Source organism: Elgaria multicarinata, chromosome 10 (assembly GCF_023053635.1).
Source record: "Elgaria multicarinata webbii isolate HBS135686 ecotype San Diego chromosome 10, rElgMul1.1.pri, whole genome shotgun sequence".
Taxonomy (NCBI): domain Eukaryota; kingdom Metazoa; phylum Chordata; class Lepidosauria; order Squamata; family Anguidae; genus Elgaria; species Elgaria multicarinata.
This window is the reverse complement of record NC_086180.1, coordinates 35,253,172-35,276,209: the sequence shown is the minus strand read 5'-3', so window position 1 is coordinate 35,276,209 and position 23,038 is coordinate 35,253,172. Positions and strand designations below refer to the sequence as shown.

The following is a 23,038-nucleotide window of genomic DNA, read 5'->3' as shown; positions in this document are numbered from 1 at the left end:
AATTTGCACTATCCCCTTTCCTCCTCAGCCCCCCTCGCTGCTGCTCCCACACACCACAGCCCTTTCCACTCAGCAGGGTCTTCTAAGGCTTAAGGCAGTGGTTCTCAACCTGGGGCACTCCAGATGTGTTGGACTGCATCTCCCAGAATGCCCCAGCCAGCGGCTGGGGCATTCTGGGAGTTGTAGTCCAACACATCTGGAGCGCCCCAGGTTGAGAACCACTGGCTTAAGGGAACATTTGTTGGCATGTGAGAGGGGGGACATTGGAGGGTGGCTGGAAGAGGAAGGTGTGGGAAAGCCAGCTTCTGGCCACCTCTTTTTTCAGACAGATATATGGAACCCCCCAACCCATTGTTAAACTTGTGCAGCCAGTTTGTTTGTTTGTTTGTTTGTTTGTTTGTTTATTTATTTATTGAAACATTGATATCCCCCCCTATATCATTGGGATCTCAGGGCAGCGTACAGATAAAATCAAACAGTATAAAACAGTAAATGAAATAGTATTATAAAACAGTAACTCAAATGGTTTAATGGCTAAAATTTAAAAGTAATTAAAAATTAATTAAAACTATGTGCAGCTTTAGCCCTCAAAGGCTTTGCTAAAAAGCCATGTTTTAACTTGGCGCTGAAACGAAGCCAGCGTGACAATAAATCACTAGCCGGGCCTTTGATGGGCACACGTTGACGGTGGCACCAGCATAATAAAATTGCAGTGCAAGGCAGGACATGCCACCATTGTAGTTGACGCAGCTGCACTCCCCTGGCTGGGGTCCTTTTAAGACCCCCCCCCTTTCCACTCAGCGCTGAGACGAGCTCCAAGCAACTGCATCATGCAAGGGAGTTGTTGGTCCATTCGATGTAGCATTGCTACAGAACAATACTAAGTTGGTGGCATATGGGAGAGATTAAACTTCTGGCTTCTTTGCTGCAGACACCCAGAACAGAGTGGAAAGCACTGGGCTGGGTGGGCCCATTCAAACTCCCTTCCCCACCCTTTTTATTTTTCGGCTTCATGCTGAGAGGAGCACCAGGTAGCTGCAGAAAGCAACGGAGTCCATATTAATTCTTCCTCAACGTCCTACCTGATTGTCCCAGGCCTGGACCTGAAGAAAGGCAAAATACAGCTAGCATACTTTGCCCTTTTGGAAAAAGCTGTTTTGTTTGGAACTGTTTAAAGGTATTTTAGTTAGAAAATTCAGGATAAGGATCAATGTTACTTTCTTTATTAAAAAGGGAAGCAGTCCCTCTAATAATTAATAATGCAAAACTTATTAAATGGAATTATAACAGGATTTGTTTTTATCAACAGTCTAAAATGTTCCCAAAGCAAACTGTATTCATGTTTACAGCATTTTGCAAAAGCACCTATAGGTTCTGCCTACTGATGACAGGCCAGATGCTTGGGAGTAGCTATCAGGATCACAAATTTCGTTCACTTGGCTGAACACAAGATATTCTAGCACGTGTTTTTCCCATGCTAGTGCTTAGTTTAATTGGTAACAAATGTTTACCTTTTAAGCACATGATAAGACCTCTGATTCTCAACCAGCCTGTTTCAGATGTATAGCTTAAGTTCAAATTTAGTTACAAGCATTAGTCATCTAGTTTATAAAAATAATGGTTGTGTATTTGCTTTCGCTTTTCTTTTTAACAACCAAGGCCTTTGTACATGTAAACAGGAGAATGTGCCACACCTTCTGAAATATACACTTCCCTGCATTTCAAGTGTACATTTAAAATTATACATGTGTTGAGTGTATCCCACTGAGAGCCAGTGTGGTGTAATGGTTAGAGCATTTGACTGGGACTTGGGAGATCTGTGTTCTATTCCCCACTTGGCTATGAAGCTCACTGGGTGACTTTGGGCCAGTCACTGACTCTCAGCTTAAACTATTTCACAGGATTGTTGAGTGGAAAAAATAGAGGAGGAGAGATAGGTCAGGGTGTAAAAGAACTCTCTCGATTCTGAAGAATGACTGAGAGAGAGGGTGTGGTTTGTTTTTAAAAGAATTTTAAAACAACTGGTTTACATATTAACACAGTTGTAGTGAGATGCTGCCTTACATGAAGTCAGACCATTAGACTAAATAGCCCAATATTTCAGTTCTAACAAGAATGGGCTTTCTGGTGTGCTAGTCAGAGGTCATTCCTAGCCTTTAAATGGAGATAGTTGGAGTTGATCCTGGGATATTTTAAATACTACCATATTCTCTGCTTTTGAGAAAATAGCTCCTCACCTACTAAGATTGTGTTGGGGACAAAATGGCTTTTTATGGTATAAAAAGTGTAAGTATGGATAACTGAATTATGGTGAAAAACTAAATCTTGATCATGTTGATCTCTGGAGATGCCTTCAGTGCTTTGTGCAATGAACTTTAAAAACAACAACTCCACAGTTATTGCATTTGGAGAATTTCAACTTGATCATGTGTTTCATTCATTTCATTTTATTTTATGCATTTTGACAGGAGCTGGTTTCATTCCATATTACTTTGTTATTCACTTCTCCTTCTTTCTTCCCCCCATTCCCTTCAAGGCTGCTGTTGTACCATCCGCACAATCTCTCAAGCTCACCGACTTCTACTTCAGTGACTTTGAGCTGTCAGATATGGAAACTTCTCTGTGCACAATTCGAATGTTCACTGACCTTAACCTTGTACAGAATTTCCAAATGAAACATGAGGTGAGAATCTTGTGGTATGTGGGGCACAATCTTTTATATACTGTAAATGATCTACAGTGTGATCATGTTCACTGTAAATGTATATTTACACTGAAGGTTGGGTATAAATGAACAGTAAAGGTGCGATCCTATGCATATTAAGACAGAAAAAAGTCCTACAGCTCCCAGCATTCCCCAGCCAGGCAAGCTCGCTGGGATTTAACCCTCTGTTTTAAGCCATCCATGAGCTATGTGAGAAAACTGAGTATTGTCATCACTAAGTTAGCATTAGTCCAGCTTTTGGTATTCTGGTCTTAAAAACACCCACACCCACCCATTTGGTGAATATCAGTTGAGACACAATATTTGCTCTTAATGTGTAAGTAAATTCACCAGAAAAGTAGTTTCCAATTCTTCTTAGCTGTGTGTTGCAGATCCCTCCTTCCTACTGCAGCGCTCAGTTCCCCCACCCCAACCCCAAATCTTTTGAGGGTCTCCAAGCCACCTGGAACAGATTTTGAGGACACCCAGGGAGCTGCGGAAGAGGAGGAATTTCCCCCTCCAAATTCCACTGATGGAAGCAGTTCCATCAGCAGAAGGCCACCAGTGATCAACCCCTTGCTTTCAATTCATTGTCAGAGATCACTGCAGTTCAAAACCAAAACTGCTGCTAAGACAAGCGAAGCAACCCATAACATTTCTTTCTTTCTTTTTCCAGTTCCTTTGTTGATCATAGTTCTATTTCATTACATACAGACTTCATTTCTTTTCCTTTTAAAAAGTACGATCACATATATAAATATGAACAAATTATGTTCATATTATAAGAATTGTTATATTTGTTCATATAATTGTGACCCAACAATCCAAGATTTTATTAACAATTTAAAACTTTGATTGCGATCTAGCATTTTCCTCTTCCAGATTGCCCTTTGGAATTAAAATATATCTGTTTACAGTTCAGTTCTGTGAAGTCTGTAAGGAAGCCAGATGAGAAGTGTGTTGAAGTGCTGATAGATAGAATTTTGAGGTGGTTTCTGTGAAAACAGTTCTGTTCCAGGAAGCATTCCTTAAATGACCAACCGTGGTCTTATTAGCATTCTGTTTTTATTAATTTTAATATGGTGTTTTAATCTTCCTACTTTTGCACTCCGGAATCTGTATAGATACGGAGCGGTGTACAAATATGTAAATAAATAAATAAAAATAAAAACAAAGATGGAGCATATTGTGCTTTTAACTGAACAATGGTGTTTTTCCAAAGGTCCTTTGCAGATGGATTTTAAGCGTGAGGAAAAATTACCGGAAAAACATTGCCTATCACAATTGGAGACATGCTTTTAACACAGCCCAATGCATGTTTGCTGCTTTAAAATCAGGAAAAATTCAGGTATGCTTGGATATGTATTAAGCCCCATCTTTTAAAACCTCAGCCAGACACTGGCACACACCACACGTAAATCTTACTAAAGGCCGGTGCACAAAGTTCAGTTGTCTCCATAAGATGTATCCCTGAGAATGCAGCCTCTCCAAAGATACCTGTAAGCATGGTGGCTTGAATCAGGACCACCCTGACTACAGTAATAGTCACTGGAGATTTGTTACTGTACCAAGAAACAGGGAAGTGTACATGTTCTGTCCTTCATGCAATTCAAAGCACATGTTCTATTGAGGATCGCAGGCTGAATGATCTGAAGATGCTGCTATCTACGTAAACCAGTCCTTCAGTTTGAGTTGGTTACTCTGATGTCAGGTGCCCCTATTTTAACAGCTCTAGGAAGGGCCAACTGAAGACATATTACTTCTTGAGACGTAGCAGAATATGGTGCGCCATACCCCTCCCCACCCCCCAGGAAAGACCAGCCAAGTTATTTTGGCACAAACACCTTTCCCTTGCTCTGGTAGTAAAAATAGACTTGTAATAAATTAAAGAGCTCACGCTTTGCTGCCCATTCTTGACACCTCAAAACAGCTTCCTCAGGTGGGTGCCTCACTCTGCCTAATGCTAGGACCGGGCCTGGCTCCAGGGATCCAATATACATGTGGAGCTCTGCACAGCTAGCAATTAAGCAAACATGTCTCGTTAATATTGGCAAGTGCTCCATGTCTGGAGACTTTGGATCAGCCTTAGGGGAAATTAGAGGCCTACCCAAGAGGTAGGGCACAAAAGAGCACACACAAAAAAATGCAAAAGCCTTCCATCTGCCAAGCTCTGGAGCCTTTTTCAAATGCTGCCTGCATATTTTAACTATATTTCTTCAATCTGAAGCAGTAAAATAAAATTTTCTTAAAATCTGAAATCTCACATTTCATTAATCCTAAGACATAGCAGAGGACTGGAAAGTAGAAAATGAACAGGCCTATCTGTTTTTGAAATAACCTATGCTTTGGCATGGTTTATATCCTACATATGTTGTTGGACTTGTGACCAATGAGAAAAGAGAGTCCTGATGTAAGACATAAAATTATATGCCTTTGGGCTACTATCCAGAAGCTACACTCGAAACTATAGTTCTGTGACGGTTCAGGATGTAGTGTATTGTTTTTATTAAAAAAAAATACGTCACATTCAGAAATCCTGTTATTTTCTGTCTCCATGAGCATGTCAAACCATGAGCCATGCATGTCTTAAAAATATCCACAATCAAGGAAGGGATCAGTAATGCATTGGTGTCAAGTCCAGATTTTTCGCAAATGTAATAATCGCTTTTTCCTGCCTTTCATGACTCACAGAACAAGCTTACCGACATTGAGGTACTTTCTTTGCTGATCGCAGCCCTGAGCCATGATTTAGATCACAGAGGGGTGAACAATTCTTACATACAGAGGTGAGTAAAGGGGAATTAAACAGGGAGTAGATGAGGGTTTGAGAGATGATCATGTTCTCTCCAACTCGGATTGCTTTCTGGAAGCATAATATGACAGTCACAGTTCCTGTGGAGCTGAGGACACAAGGCTAAGGACAAGCAAGGTAACAGGGATCTCTAGCCAGCAAGAAATGGCCTAATTGTTTAGGCCAGCGAGGATGCTTGGAGACCTTTATATGAGTCAGGAAGTGTCCTGCTCTGGCCGATTGTCATACATAGAGCATAATTACAGTAGTGGTCATGAATTGTGCCTGATCACCAGCAACACATCCCAGAGGCCTTGCAACCATGGCACACACTGAGCAGCCTATGCACAGTGGCCACATTTCACAACTGCATGAGTAGGGCAGCTTTCTAAGGCAGCTTTCCCCAACTTTATGCCCTCTAATGTTTTGGACTACAACTCCATAAAAAATATGACCAATGGTCAGGGATGTAGCCCAAAACATCTGGAGGGCATAAGGTTGGGGAAAGCTGCCTTAGGCAATTCAGGAAACACCAGAGTAGGATTATTTATTTAGTAGTAGTAGGGAGAAGGAGGAGAAGAAGAAGAAGAAGTCAGGAATGCTTTAAATCAAGATTATCCTGCCTTTTGTCAGAGGGCTTGAATAATGAGTAGGTTTCATTCAGGAATCTGAGATTCATATAAGAAAAATATCACAATCCAGTGCCCCAGCCATTGCTAAGATTCCATTCTTTTGGTCAGTTTTGAGGTAAAGAGTTGACATTTTCCAGAATATTTAGCAGTATAAAGCTGTCAAGTGACGGTGCTTCCCCCCTGCCCCATTTTGGACATTTTTGTCAAACAGCAAGTATGAATTACGCGTAGTCTGAGGAGAAAAGTCACCCTTTTCCCTCCTCACTGTCTCTCCTCTTCTTTCACAGACATCCAGCAACCTGCAGGTTTGCAGTGGCTGGAACCAGTTGGTTATTTTTTTTCTTCCAAACTTTATTTAAGAATACATTTCCTGGAAAACATCAGGAGACGTATCATCGCCCTTCCAAAAACGTCCTGGGAAAATGTCGTCGACAGTGAAACTCAGCACTCATGCACATTTTCATAACAAAATCTTTTTAGACTAAAAATGGTTCTATGGATTATTTTTTTTAAAAAAAAAATTCCTCAGGCTAGTGAGGATAGATGAAAATAAAGATTAATTATATCCTTTGTGAGTTGTGGCAGTAGGCAGATTTCAGACACTTGGCTCAAGAGGCTTTTTTGCGGGGGAAACAGTTTGGGGGGTTTTAATTAAAAAAGGCGAAACAAAACTTACATGAACAGTACAATCTTATGCATTTTTACTCAGAATTAAGCCCCATTGTGTTCAATGGTGCTTACTTCCAGGAAAGTGTGCATGGAACTGCAAAAGAAATGGATGTAGCTTTAAAGCCCTATGTGCAGGTATAAAGCTCCCCTCCTTTACCTCTTCCCCCAACCCTATTTCCTAGAACAGGAATAGGCAATCTTTTTGAGCCATGGGCACTTTTGGTCATTTGTGGAGCTGTCCTGGGCACCACCACAAAATGGCTTCCATTGGAGGCATGGCAGAGGACAAGTAACTTGTTCAAAAGACTTGAGTACAAGGCAGAGGTAGGGTCTGAGCCCTAAGACACTCAACAGCTCCTTTTCAGCACCAACAGAAATCTATTTCTAGCAACCCCAACTGCTGGGAAGAAAATGAGTTAATTAAACACTTTGGTGGGAGCCAGGAAAGGTGTCCAGGAGCACATTGGAGCCAGTGGGCACCATGTTGCCTGGAAGGAATGTATAGAAAGCAAAGGAAGATAAGAATATAGTTTACTGGATCAGATCCAAAGTCCATCTCATCTAGTCCTGTGTTTTACTATCGGGCCAGCCAGATGCTCTTGACAAGCTGACCTAACACAGATGATAGAGACAGCCATTTACAGTATCTGAAAATCAGAGATAAACAGCTCTGAACATAGGCTTCATTCCTGGCTATCACCATGGCTACTAGTCAGTAGTAAATGTATCCTCTGTGGACTGTTTGAATACTTAAAACAACAACTAGGCAATAAATTATATATTTTGCCTATGTAGTACGTTATTTACGCAAATGTAGCCTGTATATTCCTCATAGAAACAGGGACTTTCTGTCACCTTTGCTAGACAAAGTTGAGCTGGAGATCATAAGGGATTCATTTCACACACACCCCAAACCAGGAGATTTGGGGGACAGTTTACATCCTTTTTTGTGTGCTGGCTGGTCCTGATTCTTTGGGCTTTTCTATATGAATAATTTGTTGTGCATTTTTCATTCCCTTCTCGGTTTTTTATGGGTTCTTAAATGATATCGTGATCCTACCAGTTTTTTCTGTATCTAAAGAACTGCTTGGGTGAAGTTTTTTAGAACAGATAAAATGTGATAAGCGAAAGACACTACTCATTTCATTTGTATATTTGTGCTATTCTGCTTTACTGCAGTGCCACCTAGAGGTTATGTAGCAGAAAAGCAGGAAAGGAAACGCTCTTACTGTGTAGAGCTCACATCTTAATTCTGTAACCAAACCGAAAGTAGATGTAGTGGACTAGCAGTCAATTAATAGCCTCACGTAGAATAATTCTCACACTTGAAGCCTACTCAAGTTATGTAATTTTCTTTGCTGCACTGTCTTATCAAATGCAACCCTTTATTGTAGATTAGGTTGACATACAGTAGCTTGCCCCAGGTCACTGAGTGAGATTTGTGGCTGATCAGTGACTTAAACTTGGGGGATTTAGTCTTTGAAATCTGTATTCTGTCCACCATTCTTCTTTGTGGTCTTTCCGTATGATCAGAATAAACTATTTCACACTGCTTCCAAAGCACCATGAGTGCTGGGATGGGGAGCAGGGATTGTCCCTAATCTTGTGCTAACATTTGGAGGTACAGAGTGTGGTCCGGGACAAGGTTCCTGGGAGATTCCTGACAATCACAAATCTTTGATCAGCTACCAAGGCCAGAAAACAAATAATGGGCCCCTGGGTAAATAGCTTTTTGTGTTCTTTCAAACACCTGCAAAAACTATTTGATCGGTGCAGACCGTGGAGGAAAAGAAATGGGTGTATACCACGGACCTCTCCCAAACAACTTTAAGGTCTCTCCGAAGCTATTGTCTGTCATGTGGCCATTACATTTGATGGATTCTGTTTTCCCTTTTTGTTTTCAGAAGCGAGCACCCCCTTGCCCAGTTGTATTGCCACTCAATCATGGAACACCATCATTTTGATCAGTGCCTGATGATCCTGAACACCCCGGTAAATGACTGTTGGTTGTGTGTGCGCTGGAAGGAAACCTTGCCTGGTTCCCTTTTATTTTTAAAATATTATTTTTAAGTTTGGATGGAGTCCCAGCGTTATACATTCTTAAATGTTTTTCTCTCTCCCACTCACCACCATTTTGGGGACAAGAACAGTGGAGGCTAGTCGTTCCGATGTCAGTGGGGCGGTGAATCCACTCCGGGTTTCAGTCAGAACTCTAAAGGAGCTATCCAGGATAGCTCTCCTGAAGCTGTACAGGATAACTTTTCAAAGCAAAGAATTCTCGATGGTGAAGTCATAGCTTATATTGCATGTTAGTGTAACTTAAGTCCCATTTATTTCAATGGGTCTACTCTAAGTTGGACCACAATCATATGCATGCTTACTTGGGAGTTTGTCCCATTGAACTAAATGGTATTTACCTCTGACATTGTGCTTTTAGCTAAGAAGTGATGTCCCCTTCTTAGGGTCTAACTGGCCACTTGTATTTGGGAATTTCATCCATGTCAATTTCACCAGCAGTCCTGAGGCATCTTTTCCCTTTCCTCTGCACTGGCTCAAGAAAATATAGCACTGTGCTGAATCTGACAAGAGATTCCCAAATTAGTGGAATGTTCTATTATGCATAATTAAGAGTGCTACATTTTTGTTGACGATGTTTCCTTTTTATGTGTGAAGGGCAACCAGATTCTTAGTGGTCTTTCTGTTGAAGAATACAAGGCAACTCTCAAAATGATCAAACAAGCTATTCTTGCTACCGATCTTGCGCTGTACATTAAGTAAGTTGCAGTTACGTTATTGTAAACAGTTGGTGGTCTTGGACATGACACTGTTTAGCTTTGGAACTTCTTCTCTTTTCTTTTAGATTGTCTCTTTGTAATATAAAACATACACTTTGAGACCCTTAATAAATAATAAACATTTTATTATGTTTTAAGGAGAAGAGGAGAGTTTTTTGACCTTCTGAGAAAGAAGCAGTTTAACCTGGAAGACCCTTATCAAAAAGAGCTATTTTTGTAAGTAAAGAAAAAAGAAAAAAATGGTCATCCTTGTATGAGACTTCGATATTTTATTTATTTATCTATTATTGCATTTTTATACCGCCCAATAGCTGAAGCTCCCTGGGCAGTTTTGTAGAGTTAGTCAAGGCCAACAATCACAGGACTTTGATTTGATTGAGTGATTGGGTTTGGCTGGAAGAGAACAAAAGGAACTTGTAGAAGAATGTTGATGAACAAGTGGCATCTGAATGTTATGTAAGCCTTCATGTTATTTCCTGACAGGGTGTAGAAGGCTTGACAGAATACTGTATTGTTTCTTCGCTCAAGGTGTATTGTCCTGGAACACTGATCTGTTACACTCAGTACTCTTAAGTTTCAGGGAAGTTATTTATTCTGCACAAGAAAGGTTAGCCTAAAGTTACCATAGTTCTTCCTGTAGAGAGTTAGCGTTGAAGCAACAGTGACGGATTCATCACCAGTGTGGTGCAACTCTGCTTTGACAGAACCGCATGTAAAAGTATGGAACGATTCATTTGACCTTCTACATTTGGCTACATTAGACTATTCTTCGGATGGTGCTGACCTGATCATGTGATGACTTTTCCACTTGCTCAGCTCGCCTCATCAGCATACAATTAATTGAACGATCACCCAAGCTTATCCATCTTTTATGGAGGATAAAGCTATCAATGGTAACTAGTCCTGATGGCTATATGCTATCTCCAGTGTCAGAGGCAGTATGCTTATGTACACAAGTTGCTGGGGAAAATGGGCAGGCAAGTTCTGTTGCACTCATGTCCTGCTTGTGGATTTCCCATGGGCAGCTGGTTGGTCACTGTGTGAACAGAATGCTAGACTAGATGGAACCTTGGTCTGATCCCCCATGGGTTTCTTATGTTCTTATTTTGAATAAAGCTTTACCCACCTACATCTGGGCACATACAGAGGTTGTATGATTTACATTGATCTTGTTTCAAAACATTGAAAACTCCATGGCTCTTATTCTCATTTATAATGGGCCAGGAATTTAAAACAGCCCATTGTGGTCAGCAATGGCTGTTATTTTTCTATTGGGAACTGTTGGGAGTATTCATTCCTTTTATAAAGCCATCACAATGGACTAGGTTTTGTTTCAGCAATCCTAGTCCAGAATTGATGGATCAGAGAAGGAAGCAAAGATGACACAGTACACAAACATACATACTAACAGGGAATTCAGGTGCTACATTCTGATGGCTGCATATGTAGCCACAGAAGAGAAGCAAAAGGGAGGTAGCAGCATGTTGAGGCTAACCCTGGGGATTGAAGAATTGGAGGACGGGGGAATTAGGAAAAAATCTAGGGGGTTAAAAAAAGAAATCCAGAAAACCCTAATGAGGACTGAGCATTAATAATACATGATGATGATGATGATGATGATGTTGTTGTTCAGTGGCCACAGAATGCTGAGTGTCAATGAGGGGTGGGAGACAGAAAAACAAGGGAAAGGAGAATAAAATTGAGTATCTTGAAAGAAGGTACGGCAGGCGGGCGGGCGGCTTGTACACTGATCAGGAACCCTCCATGCTGTGAAGTTTTGTTGCAGGCCCCATTGTTAGTAGTGAATATTAGTCACTTTGTGTTATAATTCCTTTGTAATGTCTTCTAGTTCTTAGGCTTTGGGGTTTCTTTGTTTGTTATTTATTTATTTATTTATTTATATGTTTTGGGATACGGCGACCATTTTTATTTTGCTGCCAAAACGGAATGCTTTTTATAATGCATAAAAACACAGTGACGTGGTTTCTACAGGGCGATGCTGATGACTGCATGTGACTTGTCAGCAATAACAAAACCGTGGCCAGTTCAGCAACGGGTAAGTGTCTGCCAAAAGGCCTGATCAGCCTCTTCTTGAACGCCTGTAAACCCCCACCCCCACGCTGTTACCTTCAATATCTGGTTCCTATTTGAACCCATTGCTTTTTGTAGGTTGCACAAAGAGCGATAGGGTTGGGTCCAGATCTAGGCCACCTGCAGCTGACTCCCCTGCCCACTGCTCCCCATAGCAGCCCTTCCACCTCTTGAAAATGCTCACAGAAGCCTTTCCATTACAGACTACTCACCCCACCCCCCAGCCTTCTGTGTAGCATTTCGGGGAGACTGGAGGAGCAGTCTTGGGGACAGGAGTATAGAAGTCCACTTCTGCCAGCCTAATTGTACATGCTTAGATCTCGATCATTTTTCTTTGAGGTGCCAAAAGAACCGGGATGAGATACAGATTTAGGTCCATGCAACTGGGGTGGTGGAAGCAGATAGCGCCCCCAGCCTTGCTTCGCACAGCAGCTCTCCAGCTCCCTGAAAACGCTACACAGAGGATCCTGCTGAACAGGGTGAGCTGCGAGATGGGATGAGGAAAGGCAGATCCCCAAAAATAGGGCAGTGGCACTTTTGGTGAGCAGAGCTCTTTCAACGGAAGGCAGATCCACCCCCTGGTTGTGTTGTAACACCTGGGCACCTTGGAACTTTGCAGAACATGCTTTTTGGCAGCTTGCAGAGTTATTTCTTACTTAGAACCTGTAAAGGATGTACAGGGGTGGAAAATTCACAGCCCAACTTCATTAAGTGAAAGTTGAGTTGAGTTTTTTCGGATTCTGTCCTGATTCTAGATTACTCAGGCGCAATTCGGAGGCATGGATATGGTGCTGAAGAGAAAGTTGTTCTGTGCTCCATCGTCACCTGAGTAAATAGAACGCTGACTTCCTTTTCTTCTCTCACCTTGATGCTGCTGCCAGTATAGCTTTCCAGTTTCAGATGTTAGCCCTTAAGGAGAAGAGTCAAATACAGTATCATTAAATGGACTTATCAGGGACAACATTTATTATCCTTATTCAGATCCAGATTAATATTTTGAAGTAGAACTTTTTTAAAAAATGCATGAGGTACTTTATGAGAAAAAAGTGTTATACTAAGAAGGAAGAACTATAAAATTATTGAAAACATATTGCGTGTAGCACAAATATTAATAACCAGATGTTGGAAGCAACAGCATCTCCCCTCTAAAGAAAAGTGGCTATAGAAAATCTGGCAAATGTACAAACTGACATTACAAAAGGTTATGGGATGGGTTAAAACTGTGGGAAGAATTCTTGGATAATGTTTCTTCAAAATATTGTATAATAGTCTGTACAATTTATTTGAGTTAGTTATCATATACATCATGTTTGAACTTCTTTTGATGTAAATTTATTTTTAATCCTTATCACTGTTCATGACTGTTTTGATATGATTATATATTGATTATATCTATCTATATCTATCTAATTACGATGCCAATAGTAATTAAACAAACTAGCAAAATGGTTCTGTTGTTGTTGTTGTTGTTGTTGTTGTTATTATTATTATTATTATTAAAATAGATAGCTGAGCTTGTAGCTGCAGAATTCTTTGACCAAGGAGATAAGGAGAGAAAAGAACTCAACATAGAACCAACAGTAAGTAAGAATCATTTTTAAAGCACTTTTCTTTTTAACAAATGTATTTAGTTGGTGATTTTTCATTTGTTGAAGCCAGTGTAGACCTTCTCATTTAGCATCTTTTGAATCAAATCAGCATTATTTCTTCTTTTCCACCAATTATAGCTAACTAGATTTTGTCTTTTGCAAAGTAAGCATTTTCTGCTAATTGTATGGAAAGTAGTATCTTAAGTATAAATGTGGTATTTTGCTACAGGAATACTAGGGATGAGATGGGATTTGAACTCAGACCAAGCTCTACTAGGCTACACCGGCTGAGGATTGTAACTATAATTTGATGCTGTATTAATGTGCATCACTGATACAAGTTGTTGTACTGGGCCAAATTTATGGCAAGTACATATCTAGTTTTGCTTCAAACTGAGTTTTGTATGCTTTTCAGGATTTAATGAACCGAGAGAAGAAAAACAAAATCCCTAGCATGCAAGTTGGATTCATTGATGCCATCTGCTTACAGCTCTATGAGGTACCATATATGAAATGGCCTATATGATAGGAGAGTTTGCATCTGTAGTATCTACAATTGCTGAATTCAAAACTGCACTTTACTCAAAAGCATTAGGGTGCAAGTGGGAGAGATGAAACAACCTCTGTGAATTGGGGTTGCAAGACCAAGGGTTCAATCCTTTAATGGCATATTACAAAGAGCCCCTATTAATTTCAAATATTTCAGTGCAGATTGTTTGAATGGAGAGAAAGTAATACAGAATGAAGAGGTAGTATTAATCAGGCCTATTTAAGTAAAAGTTAAAAAAAAGCTCTCTAAAATATTATTTTGGGTTTGTTCTCTGATTACTGTGAATAGGTGGGAATGGAAATTTGACAAAAGAATCTTAAGTTACTTTAATGGGAACCTTAATGTTCCTTTAACTGCTGTGGATATTTCCCTGAAATGTGCAATTCATTTGTAGGAGTGAGATCTGAAGCCAATTTAAAGTGTGTGTGTGTGTGTGTGTGTGTGTGTGTGTGAGAGAGAGAGAGAGAGAGAGAGAGAGAGAAACAGTTGGCTATCTTAGAGGACAGAGACAGACCTCTCCCTCTATTGTGGGGCAGCCATTTCACAGGGGAATGGAGTGGACAACCGCCCAGGGAGGGGGCTGGGGGCTATAGAAGTGCACCATGATAGGGGCCGTGTCTACGTGTGCCAAGAGGCGTCATTTCATTCAAACAGGTGCATAAGTTATGCACTCTGACAGGTGCATAACTTTGCTTTAAGGCTTCACTGTATCAAGGGCTAAGGGCTATTCTAACCCATGCAAAGCTGGTCCGTTATCTAGTTATAAATAATGCAGATATTAGAAGGACACCATATCTCTGCAGTACTGTTTCATCTAAAACAAGGCCAAGTAGCACTTCCCCTGAAATGTCTCAGCCTACTGGAAAGTGGGAAGTATGGATCAATATTTACAAATACTTATTATTACTCTCTGGTATGAATAATGCAGTTAATTCTGGCCTATCAAGGTCAGTGCAGATTATTCAGTGAATCTGTTTTTGTTTCTTAGGTAATATGAAGGCAGAAATAACCTTAAAAATATTGCTTTCCTGTTTGCTTACATATCTGTGTCAGCTGCCTAAATGAAAGAAAGATATCTAAATATCTTGTCCTTTTTTCTTTTCTTTTTTTAAAGTATTTTAGGTTTTATACCTGCATAGTTACTAGTAAGCTTAGTCTACATGACTGTAATTTCAGCCATTAGGCAAGCTGTTCCAGAACTTCTGATCTGCTTAATATAGACAGGTAGGCCTGTCCTGGACCCTGGCTGTCCACACAGCTGATGGCATGACTGACCTCGTACATTCAATGCAGGGGACACATCTCTTTCTCCAGGTCCACCTCTAGTTATGGTCTGCATCTCTCATCCAGGTGTGCTTTTCGTGTAGGTAGAACTTCAATTCCCAACACATCCTTTTTGACTGCTAAGCCCTACAGTATAGATTACACACACACACACACCCCTCTTGTTGGTCTTTATTGATCTGATTTTCTGTTCCATTTTCAGGCCCTGTCCCACATATCGGAGGCTTGCTACCCTTTACTAGAGGGCTGCAGAAAAAACAGGCAGAAATGGCAAGCTTTAGCCGAGCAGCAAGAAAAGAACCTGATCAATGGAGAGAGCAATCAGCCGAAGCGGAACTGAGATTGCACTTCATTAGGAAACGTCGGTTTACAAAGAAGATATTTATATAGAGTAATTTGGATATACTCAACGTTTTGCTAGACACTGTATGAAATAGGTGTATAATTTGCCACTGCTGTATTTTAAATAACAAGAGAGGTATATTTTTGCACAGCATTCGGAAGCGCGATGTGAACGTTTTTATGTGTACAATGTATCATAGTTGTATATTTCCAATAATTTCATTTATACGAGGGAGAACAGATCTGCAGTTTGCAGGTCCAGTTCACTCGAAATCGGCTTTATATGACGGTACGGAAGGGGCGAGTTCCAAGGACTGCTTTGGAAGCTTCCTGGTTCTGAGTTGTACATAGTTGTTTAGCTTTCGGTCAATGGCCAGTACTTTAAAGATGACCATGTTTGGCACCTTTTTTCGTTCTTTTGTGTTGTCTGATTTTTGTAAGTGTGAATAATGAAAGAGCAAAGGTGTCTTTGGAAGCTTGAAGCTAAGGGAAAGCACGCTGGTTGACGTTCGTTTTAGGAGCCGCTGGACCTGTCATCTCTTGTTGCGAAGAAAGCTAGGGGGAAACCTACTGAGCCCCAGACGGCTGAAGCCCAGTGTCTTGAGGGAATGTACTATCTCTGTGCCTTTTCCTGCCATGAGAGTGCATCAATTAAATGAATTTGAGCTGTTAATTACCCTAGCAGGCCAAGGCCACTATGGGAGAACTACAAATGAAATGCTTAGAGGTTTTAGAAGTGGTGGAATGTTTATCAAGAATACAATAAACCATCATAGCTGAGAAAGAAGATCTAAGATGTTAAAATGAAAGAAAAGGGGAGTAGAGACAGAGGAGGGGGGAAGAGCTTGTCTGCATGAATGTTGGGACTGTTTTCAGTGTGGTGGGATCATTTCCTCAGCAGGCAAGCTTTGTGACATCCTGCCTAAGGGAAACACTGGAACGAAGAAGCACGTGAGGCGATGTGAGCAAGTGATGAAAACCAACCTTTCCCCCTCCCAGAACATGAGAATTGCTCTGGATATCGTAAAACTGAATCAAATTAAAGAGATCAGAGCTAAGAAATTGCCGAGACTACTTAAAGACAACTGCTTGTAACTGCAGAGAGCTTTTATGAGTGAATTTTGGAAAGGGGACTGTTTTTGGTTTTTCATAAGACCATTTGACTTGGAACAATTGTTAACCACAAAGTCTTAAAGCAGTAAGCACAAATGGAAACAACTGAGAGCACTTCAGGGAGTTATGACTTACAAAGATAGCTTTAAAAAAGTCAAAGAATATTAGTTCAAGAAGGAACATAGTCAAAACAAATCTTAAAATACCATCCCACTGCCTGCAACCAATAATATTACAACGTCAAAACCAAAGTTTTGATTGGTACAATTTGTTTGTGGATACAACTTTCGCTGCACACAGATGTCCAAAAGGATGATTTTCACATATGTAATACTTTTCAGGGTAAATGAGCACATTTGTCAAATATTTCGCTTTTATGTTTGCTTAGTATTGAAAATGTTACACATTTGTTTTGGGCTTGTTTTGGGGCTTGTTTGTTTTGCAAAGTAAGAACAAGCCTTCCCTCAATATTTTCTTAATGAGGCACAAACCCTTTCTGACTCAGTCTTTTTAGCATAAATTTGTGCTTATAGACACAAGACACAAAACAATACAAAGGATTCCATTTGAAATACCAGAAACTTTGAGATTTGAGTAAGAGGGTTCTCTTAATTTTTATAATGCTAAGAAGAAGAGCTAACTAGAGCACTCTCTCTTTTTGACCTGGAACATCCTTAAACATTCCAAATGTTGAGCTTCTGATTTTATTTCCATAGCAGGCAGAGTCAGTAACCTGTGTAAGTTTTGGCTGTGGTCTGAAAAAACAGCCCTATAACCACTTCCACCTGTCCCATTCTATGTAATGGGGCTACTGGCCTGGGAACTGAGGCTTTCAAATGCAATGAGCGGTCATGGTATTTTGGCAATGGAAACATGTTTCCCTGTCTAAGATTTTTGCCACTTCTGTTTTTATAATCTGGGGGGGGGGGGGTACTTTTTAGTATTGTTGAACAATACAGTAATGTCAGATAGTATCCAAGGATTTTGAGCCACTGTGCTCTATCAGAAAAATCACTTGGTCCGGTCTGTCTCCAGAATTGTGCTGCTTCATGCTGGGATATACTGTGTGATCATATTTTTGTATCCTCCACCATATAAAAACATTCCCTGTACGTAGAAAGCTGTTATGTCAGGCAGGAGAGTAGGCTAAAAATATCTCCTTTCCCATGTGCAGGTTTTATATTTTTCATGGGAGTGCATTCAAACAGCCAACCTACCAACTCCAGTGTAAAGTGGCACACTCTGGGTAGGACTGTACCATGTGCTATTTCTACACATTTGCATTATCTGAAAGGAAGATTCAATTATTCCACCAAACATTTGCTCCCCACAATGCTGCTTAAAGCAGAAATGTTAGGATCTGAAGAAGTCAGCAAGGCAGAGTCACCATCGTTTGTTCAACATTAATGCCGTTATCTCCAGAGGATCAATCATTTGAAGTCTTTTGACCGCTGTATATACTCTAGCTAGGATGTATAAGGAACCAAAGGCCAAGTTCAGACTCTTGCCCTATACCTGCAGCACTGATAACTGTAGATGACTCGAGCAAGTAAAACATACTTGGTAGCTGTGGTGAAGGATGTCACAGAAATGGAGAAACCACCAAGATGGTAGTCATCTTCTGATTATCTTATGTGCTGCTAAGTTGAAGGAAAGAAACATATGTGAGTATTGTGTTAAAAAAAATACGGCATTAAAATATCCTATCATAGAGATTTGTTATAGAAAGCAAGTGATCTGAACACAACAATGCAACCAATAAAATAATACCGTGAAGACCCCCCCTCCCCCATCTCAGCCTGAATCCCACTATCATACTTTCCAGTTGGTAACTGCAATAGTCAGTCACATCATAGTCTGGTTCCTAATCATAGAGCTTTTAATTCATGCAAGCTGCATCCTTCTGTATGTAGCCCTGATCATCATATGAATGGTCTCATAGGATTGGATACAGAGTTATGCTGGATCAACTCCACTGGTGGAAGTGGACCTCCCCAGCCCTTCCTTCCTGGTCCCTGAAAATATTGCACACTGCTGAATGGGGTGAGCTGTGGGATCTCCAAAAATCAGGTAGAAGAAATCCTTCTTGAAGAAGGTCCCTTTCTCTTGAGGAAGGCAGATCCTGTATCCAACCCACCATAGTTCATCAGAATGCATTATTAATGAAGATATGTCACACGTAACTATTCGGCTGGATGATTTCGAGTGTCTAGTGACAAATGGTAGATTTTATTAGTAATGACAAAACTGTGAACCTGAATTCACTTTTTCAGAATAGAGCTAATAATTTCCGTTATATTTTGTAAGCTCTGCAATTAAAGAACAAAACATTTATTTCAGTATCGTTGGTCAAGACTTGCCTTTCTGCAAATTAACAGGTTGGCTAGAGTCAGTGAAAGTTGCAACATTTATTGATCGCAACATTTAAAGCTGTTATAACTATATTTATATTTATTTATATCCCTCCTTTTCCCCAGTACCTGGACTATGAGTTAGTCTGCTAAAAAAAATTCCTTTCTGCATAACTACACAATTACATTCCCTATATTTTTCCGTTGCACGTGCACATATGATAAAAAGGATAATAAGAAACCACATGGTTGACCTTTTAATTACCGCTTTTTTGTGCTGTTGGTGATAAATCAATACAATCTCATCAGTCCCCAGCACTCTGCAGCACTTTGAAGCTAAGTAGGTCGCCCCATGCTGCTGGCGATTCAGTGAAATGACAGCTGAATACATACTTTCCCTTTGAGTGAAGTATTTCGATATTGCCTCATGCCTCATTTGTCAAGGTAGTTGAGAAAGGACATAAGTGAGGGCATGCATTTATATTGCACACTACTTGATCTGAAATATATACCATCCTTTGAAATGGGTTGGTTCCTTTCTAAGAGTGACTAACACATTAAAATCTGAACCCCCTTTTTAGGGTTTGTTCTAAATACTATTTAAATGGCATGTTCATATAATCTGGTGGTCAAAACACAGTAAGTAGATTTTTTCATACCTGCCATGGAGACATTCCCACAATGCAACTATAAATATTTAAAAAAATCTTCTAGTTAATGAATTCAGTCATATCTTTTCTGATTACTAACACGGATTAGGTACCACACCACTGCTTAAATATACTTCTGAAGAGTGGTAAGAACTCTCTTAACTGCTTTAATTTCCCTGATGTTGGGCTCAAAAGCATTGTTAAATCTTTGAAGTGATTCAGTGACTGTTCATCAGTTAATGGAAGATCATTTATATGTGACCAGAGGTCATGCATAATGGAGTTTTCGAAAATTTGGGGTCCGATGCATGTTTTGTATGAAGTAAGTGCCATTGAATTCAATGGGTAATTCCAAGTAAGTGCAGAGATTTATGGCATGTGTATTGGTTGTTATACTCAGATCTTACACTTTATTCTAGGTTGTGAAATGCTGTCAGGAGGTCAGGGGGAATTTCATCCCAGGATTTTAGTTCTACAACCTAGAAAGAGAGGCCAAAGTAATTTTAATTAGATGTCAAGTCTCCACATTTTATAGAGTCCTGTGATACTGTGTGCCACTGGAGGCCTCTGTCTCAAATAAATTGCAGAGAAACTAGAAATCACACCTTTGAAAATGATAATATGTTCATAAGGAAAACATATAAATTTAAAAGGCTGAACTCAAAACAAAAATGTGAGTTAGTTTCTATTTGTTTTGGTTGACTGTGAGGACAGATGGGACCAGAGATTGCTAACACCTATACATGAAGGATTTTAGATGTACAGTCTACGTGCATTTATCACTGAAACATGCAACAGGTTGCTGTTCTCAAAGACACTATCCAATGATCTGTGTAAGTTGCAAACAGGGAAAGTGATGAATTTCAAAGTGAAGGTAACCATTTGATTTTGGGTGTTAATTCCTAAGCAAATAGTAAGCCTGAAAATGATAGACATTCAAGGGAAACCAACATGTGCAAATACATCACTTGATTTCTTAACAGACAACTACTTATCACTTGATAACTTGCATCTGAATCTGATCTGCCTCTGTTGAAAAAAAAAATGCAGTAATAAGAAACCTGAATCTGGTGTTTTATCTGTTTTGACTCTTGCATATGCAACTTGTTATTTGGTATTGCAGTCACCTATTGATCATGAATGTGTAGGATAGACCTTAAAATAAAAATTATGACTGAGTTGCCATGTCCAAGGTTTATGCATTGGATGCTGGTGGATGCAATTTCATTAGGGCTCTGAATCCATTCTAGATTTCAGTCAGAACCAGACAGAACCCTAATGGAGCTATCCAAGGTCATGAATCCTACCCCGCCAAAATAGGCTCATCACCTTGGATAGCCCTTTTAGAGTTTTGGCTAAAGCCCGGAATGGATTCACAGCCTGCTGAAATTGGAACCACCAGTCTTCCCTGGGTGACTATTGAGGCTTATAATTCTGAAGAATATCATCAGAGTTAGTATTTGATATTAGACAAAATGTGAAAACTTTGATACAGGATATTATCTGAACACTTGCTATCCTTAGAAGGGGGTATATTTCAGATGGCTCATATATAAACTTGAAAATATCTATGGATAAGCAGTTAAACTGAATAGTTGGCTTCAACTAACTGAATACAAATCATTCTCATTTGATGATAATAAGTTTTGTTACATCCCCCATTTGTACATAGAGTTTTATAGTACCCATTAAACCCAACAGGGCCAAAACTGAGCTCTACATAGGAAGCCCCATAGCTCAGTGGGAGAGCACATGTTTTAAATGCAGAAGGTACCAGATTCATTCCTTGGCATTTCCAGATAGAGCAGGGGGGAAACTCCTGCCTGAAACCGTGTTGACAATACTGGGCTAGCTAGACCAATGGTCTGGCTCAGTACAAGGCAGCTTCCAATGTTCCTATAAATATGTATCGCCTGTGCGTATTGATGCAACCCTGGACCAAATTCTTAACTTCGATAAAACTCCAACTATTAAGTATGGTCAGTCAGCCCTGTTGATTCCAGTGGGATTTTAAAGTTCTAACTGAAGTTATAACTTAACTTCTCTGTAGATGCCGCAAGACACAGACATGTATATGTCTCTTAAGAATGTAGTTAAAACACTGTACATGATTTTGAAATACATTACTTTTATAGCTCATAGTAAACCTGAACACATTGTCACTTGCCATTTAGTGTGTTGATAATCTGCCTTTTTGAAACATTTGAACAAATATATAGTTTCTGAGCACAGTATTTTTGTACTAGATCAAGTCATTTATGATGTATTTGGTGTTCTCTTGTAAAGTCATCTTTAACTCTGGTGGGTTCCTGAAAGCTTGGCTCTCTGTTCTTCTTGAGTCACGAACACTCTTTATTTAAACTAGTTAAAGGATTTGTCCTTTTCCCCAAAATGTATTATGCAGCCTGAGAATGGAAAAATGCAGCTAAGTAATTTTCTCTTAAACGACTACTCAATTGATTTCTTTATGCTTTTTATTGTACCATTTCCCATGCTTTCTACAATAAATGCAAGAAGATAGCTGTTTTGTTGTTTTTGCTTTATCATTGATATAGTTGACAGAGGGCAACTCCACATGGAGCATTTATCCTGTGATTGAGATTAGTTACTCATGGAAATTTTTGAGTCCTTTACATGACTTCGTCAACCTCTAGCACCTTTCCTGTGTTTTGCAAACATTTCCGCAGCTTAATTTGAAACAAATAATGAGGTAACAAAAAGATCTGACTTTTATGTGTCATGCTATATATATACAGCCATTAGATGGTGCTGTTGTTAATGAAACAGATTGCTAGTGGAGAAGGAAGCATGGAATAAAGAGACAGACACCAGATAGGGCCTCTTTATTTAACAACGAGGGAGATTCAACCCCTCCACTCTTAAGCCACTCTTAAGTTGGGTAACCTGGTCCCTTTCTTATACAACACTTTGAGAGTGTGGGGAGACCGCCCCGTGTCATCCCCATGCAGAGCCTGCTGAGGGGGGGATAAAAGATTTTTGCAGATAAACAGGAGAAGAAGAGTGGGATGGGGAGAAAAGCTAGTCAAGGGCTTATCTTCACTTGCAAAGAATCCAGAAGCAGAAGCCCTGGTAAAATCGTGGGCCAAAAAGCCTCAAGAGTGGAGAAGCTCAGAGTATTTATCTTATTTAAAAGCTGATTTATCTTTGGGAAATTCAAAAGATTTGGATAAATGAAAGTTCAGCAAAGGGGGAGAAGGATCTGGGAGAAGAGGATTTTCAAAGTTTTGAAAACTGAGCATCTTGAATAACCAAGGATTGGATAGTAGGTATTTGGCTGTATTTAAAGTTATAATGACAACCTTTGGGCAACCTTTGTTACTCCATTTCTGAATAATTTCTATTAAGTGAGAAACAGCATCACAGTATTTCTTAGCAAGTGCTAACTACTAAGGGGCGCAAACGCTACATTTCTCAGCACTGTGTTAATTACAGCTGCAGTGCTTGCAATTACAGCTA

General features: G+C 39.9%; 1 protein-coding gene across 5 annotated transcripts in view; it reads left to right on the top strand.

The window, feature by feature from the left end:
- PDE5A (phosphodiesterase 5A) overlaps positions 1-22,081 on the top strand; it is a 93,254-nt gene extending 71,173 nt beyond the window's left edge. For 4 of the 5 annotated variants that reach the window (XM_063136134.1, XM_063136133.1, XM_063136135.1 and 1 more), the window contains exons 12-21: positions 2,537-2,683; positions 3,927-4,052; positions 5,396-5,490; positions 8,701-8,788; positions 9,470-9,570; positions 9,730-9,807; positions 11,584-11,647; positions 13,188-13,262; positions 13,687-13,770; positions 15,308-22,081. In XM_063136134.1, the coding sequence (XP_062992204.1) occupies positions 2,537-2,683; positions 3,927-4,052; positions 5,396-5,490; positions 8,701-8,788; positions 9,470-9,570; positions 9,730-9,807; positions 11,584-11,647; positions 13,188-13,262; positions 13,687-13,770; positions 15,308-15,445 (996 nt within the window). In that variant the 3' untranslated portion in view covers positions 15,446-22,081. The other variant, XM_063136137.1, reaches the window with a different exon arrangement.
- Positions 22,082-23,038: the final 957 nt, after the last annotated feature.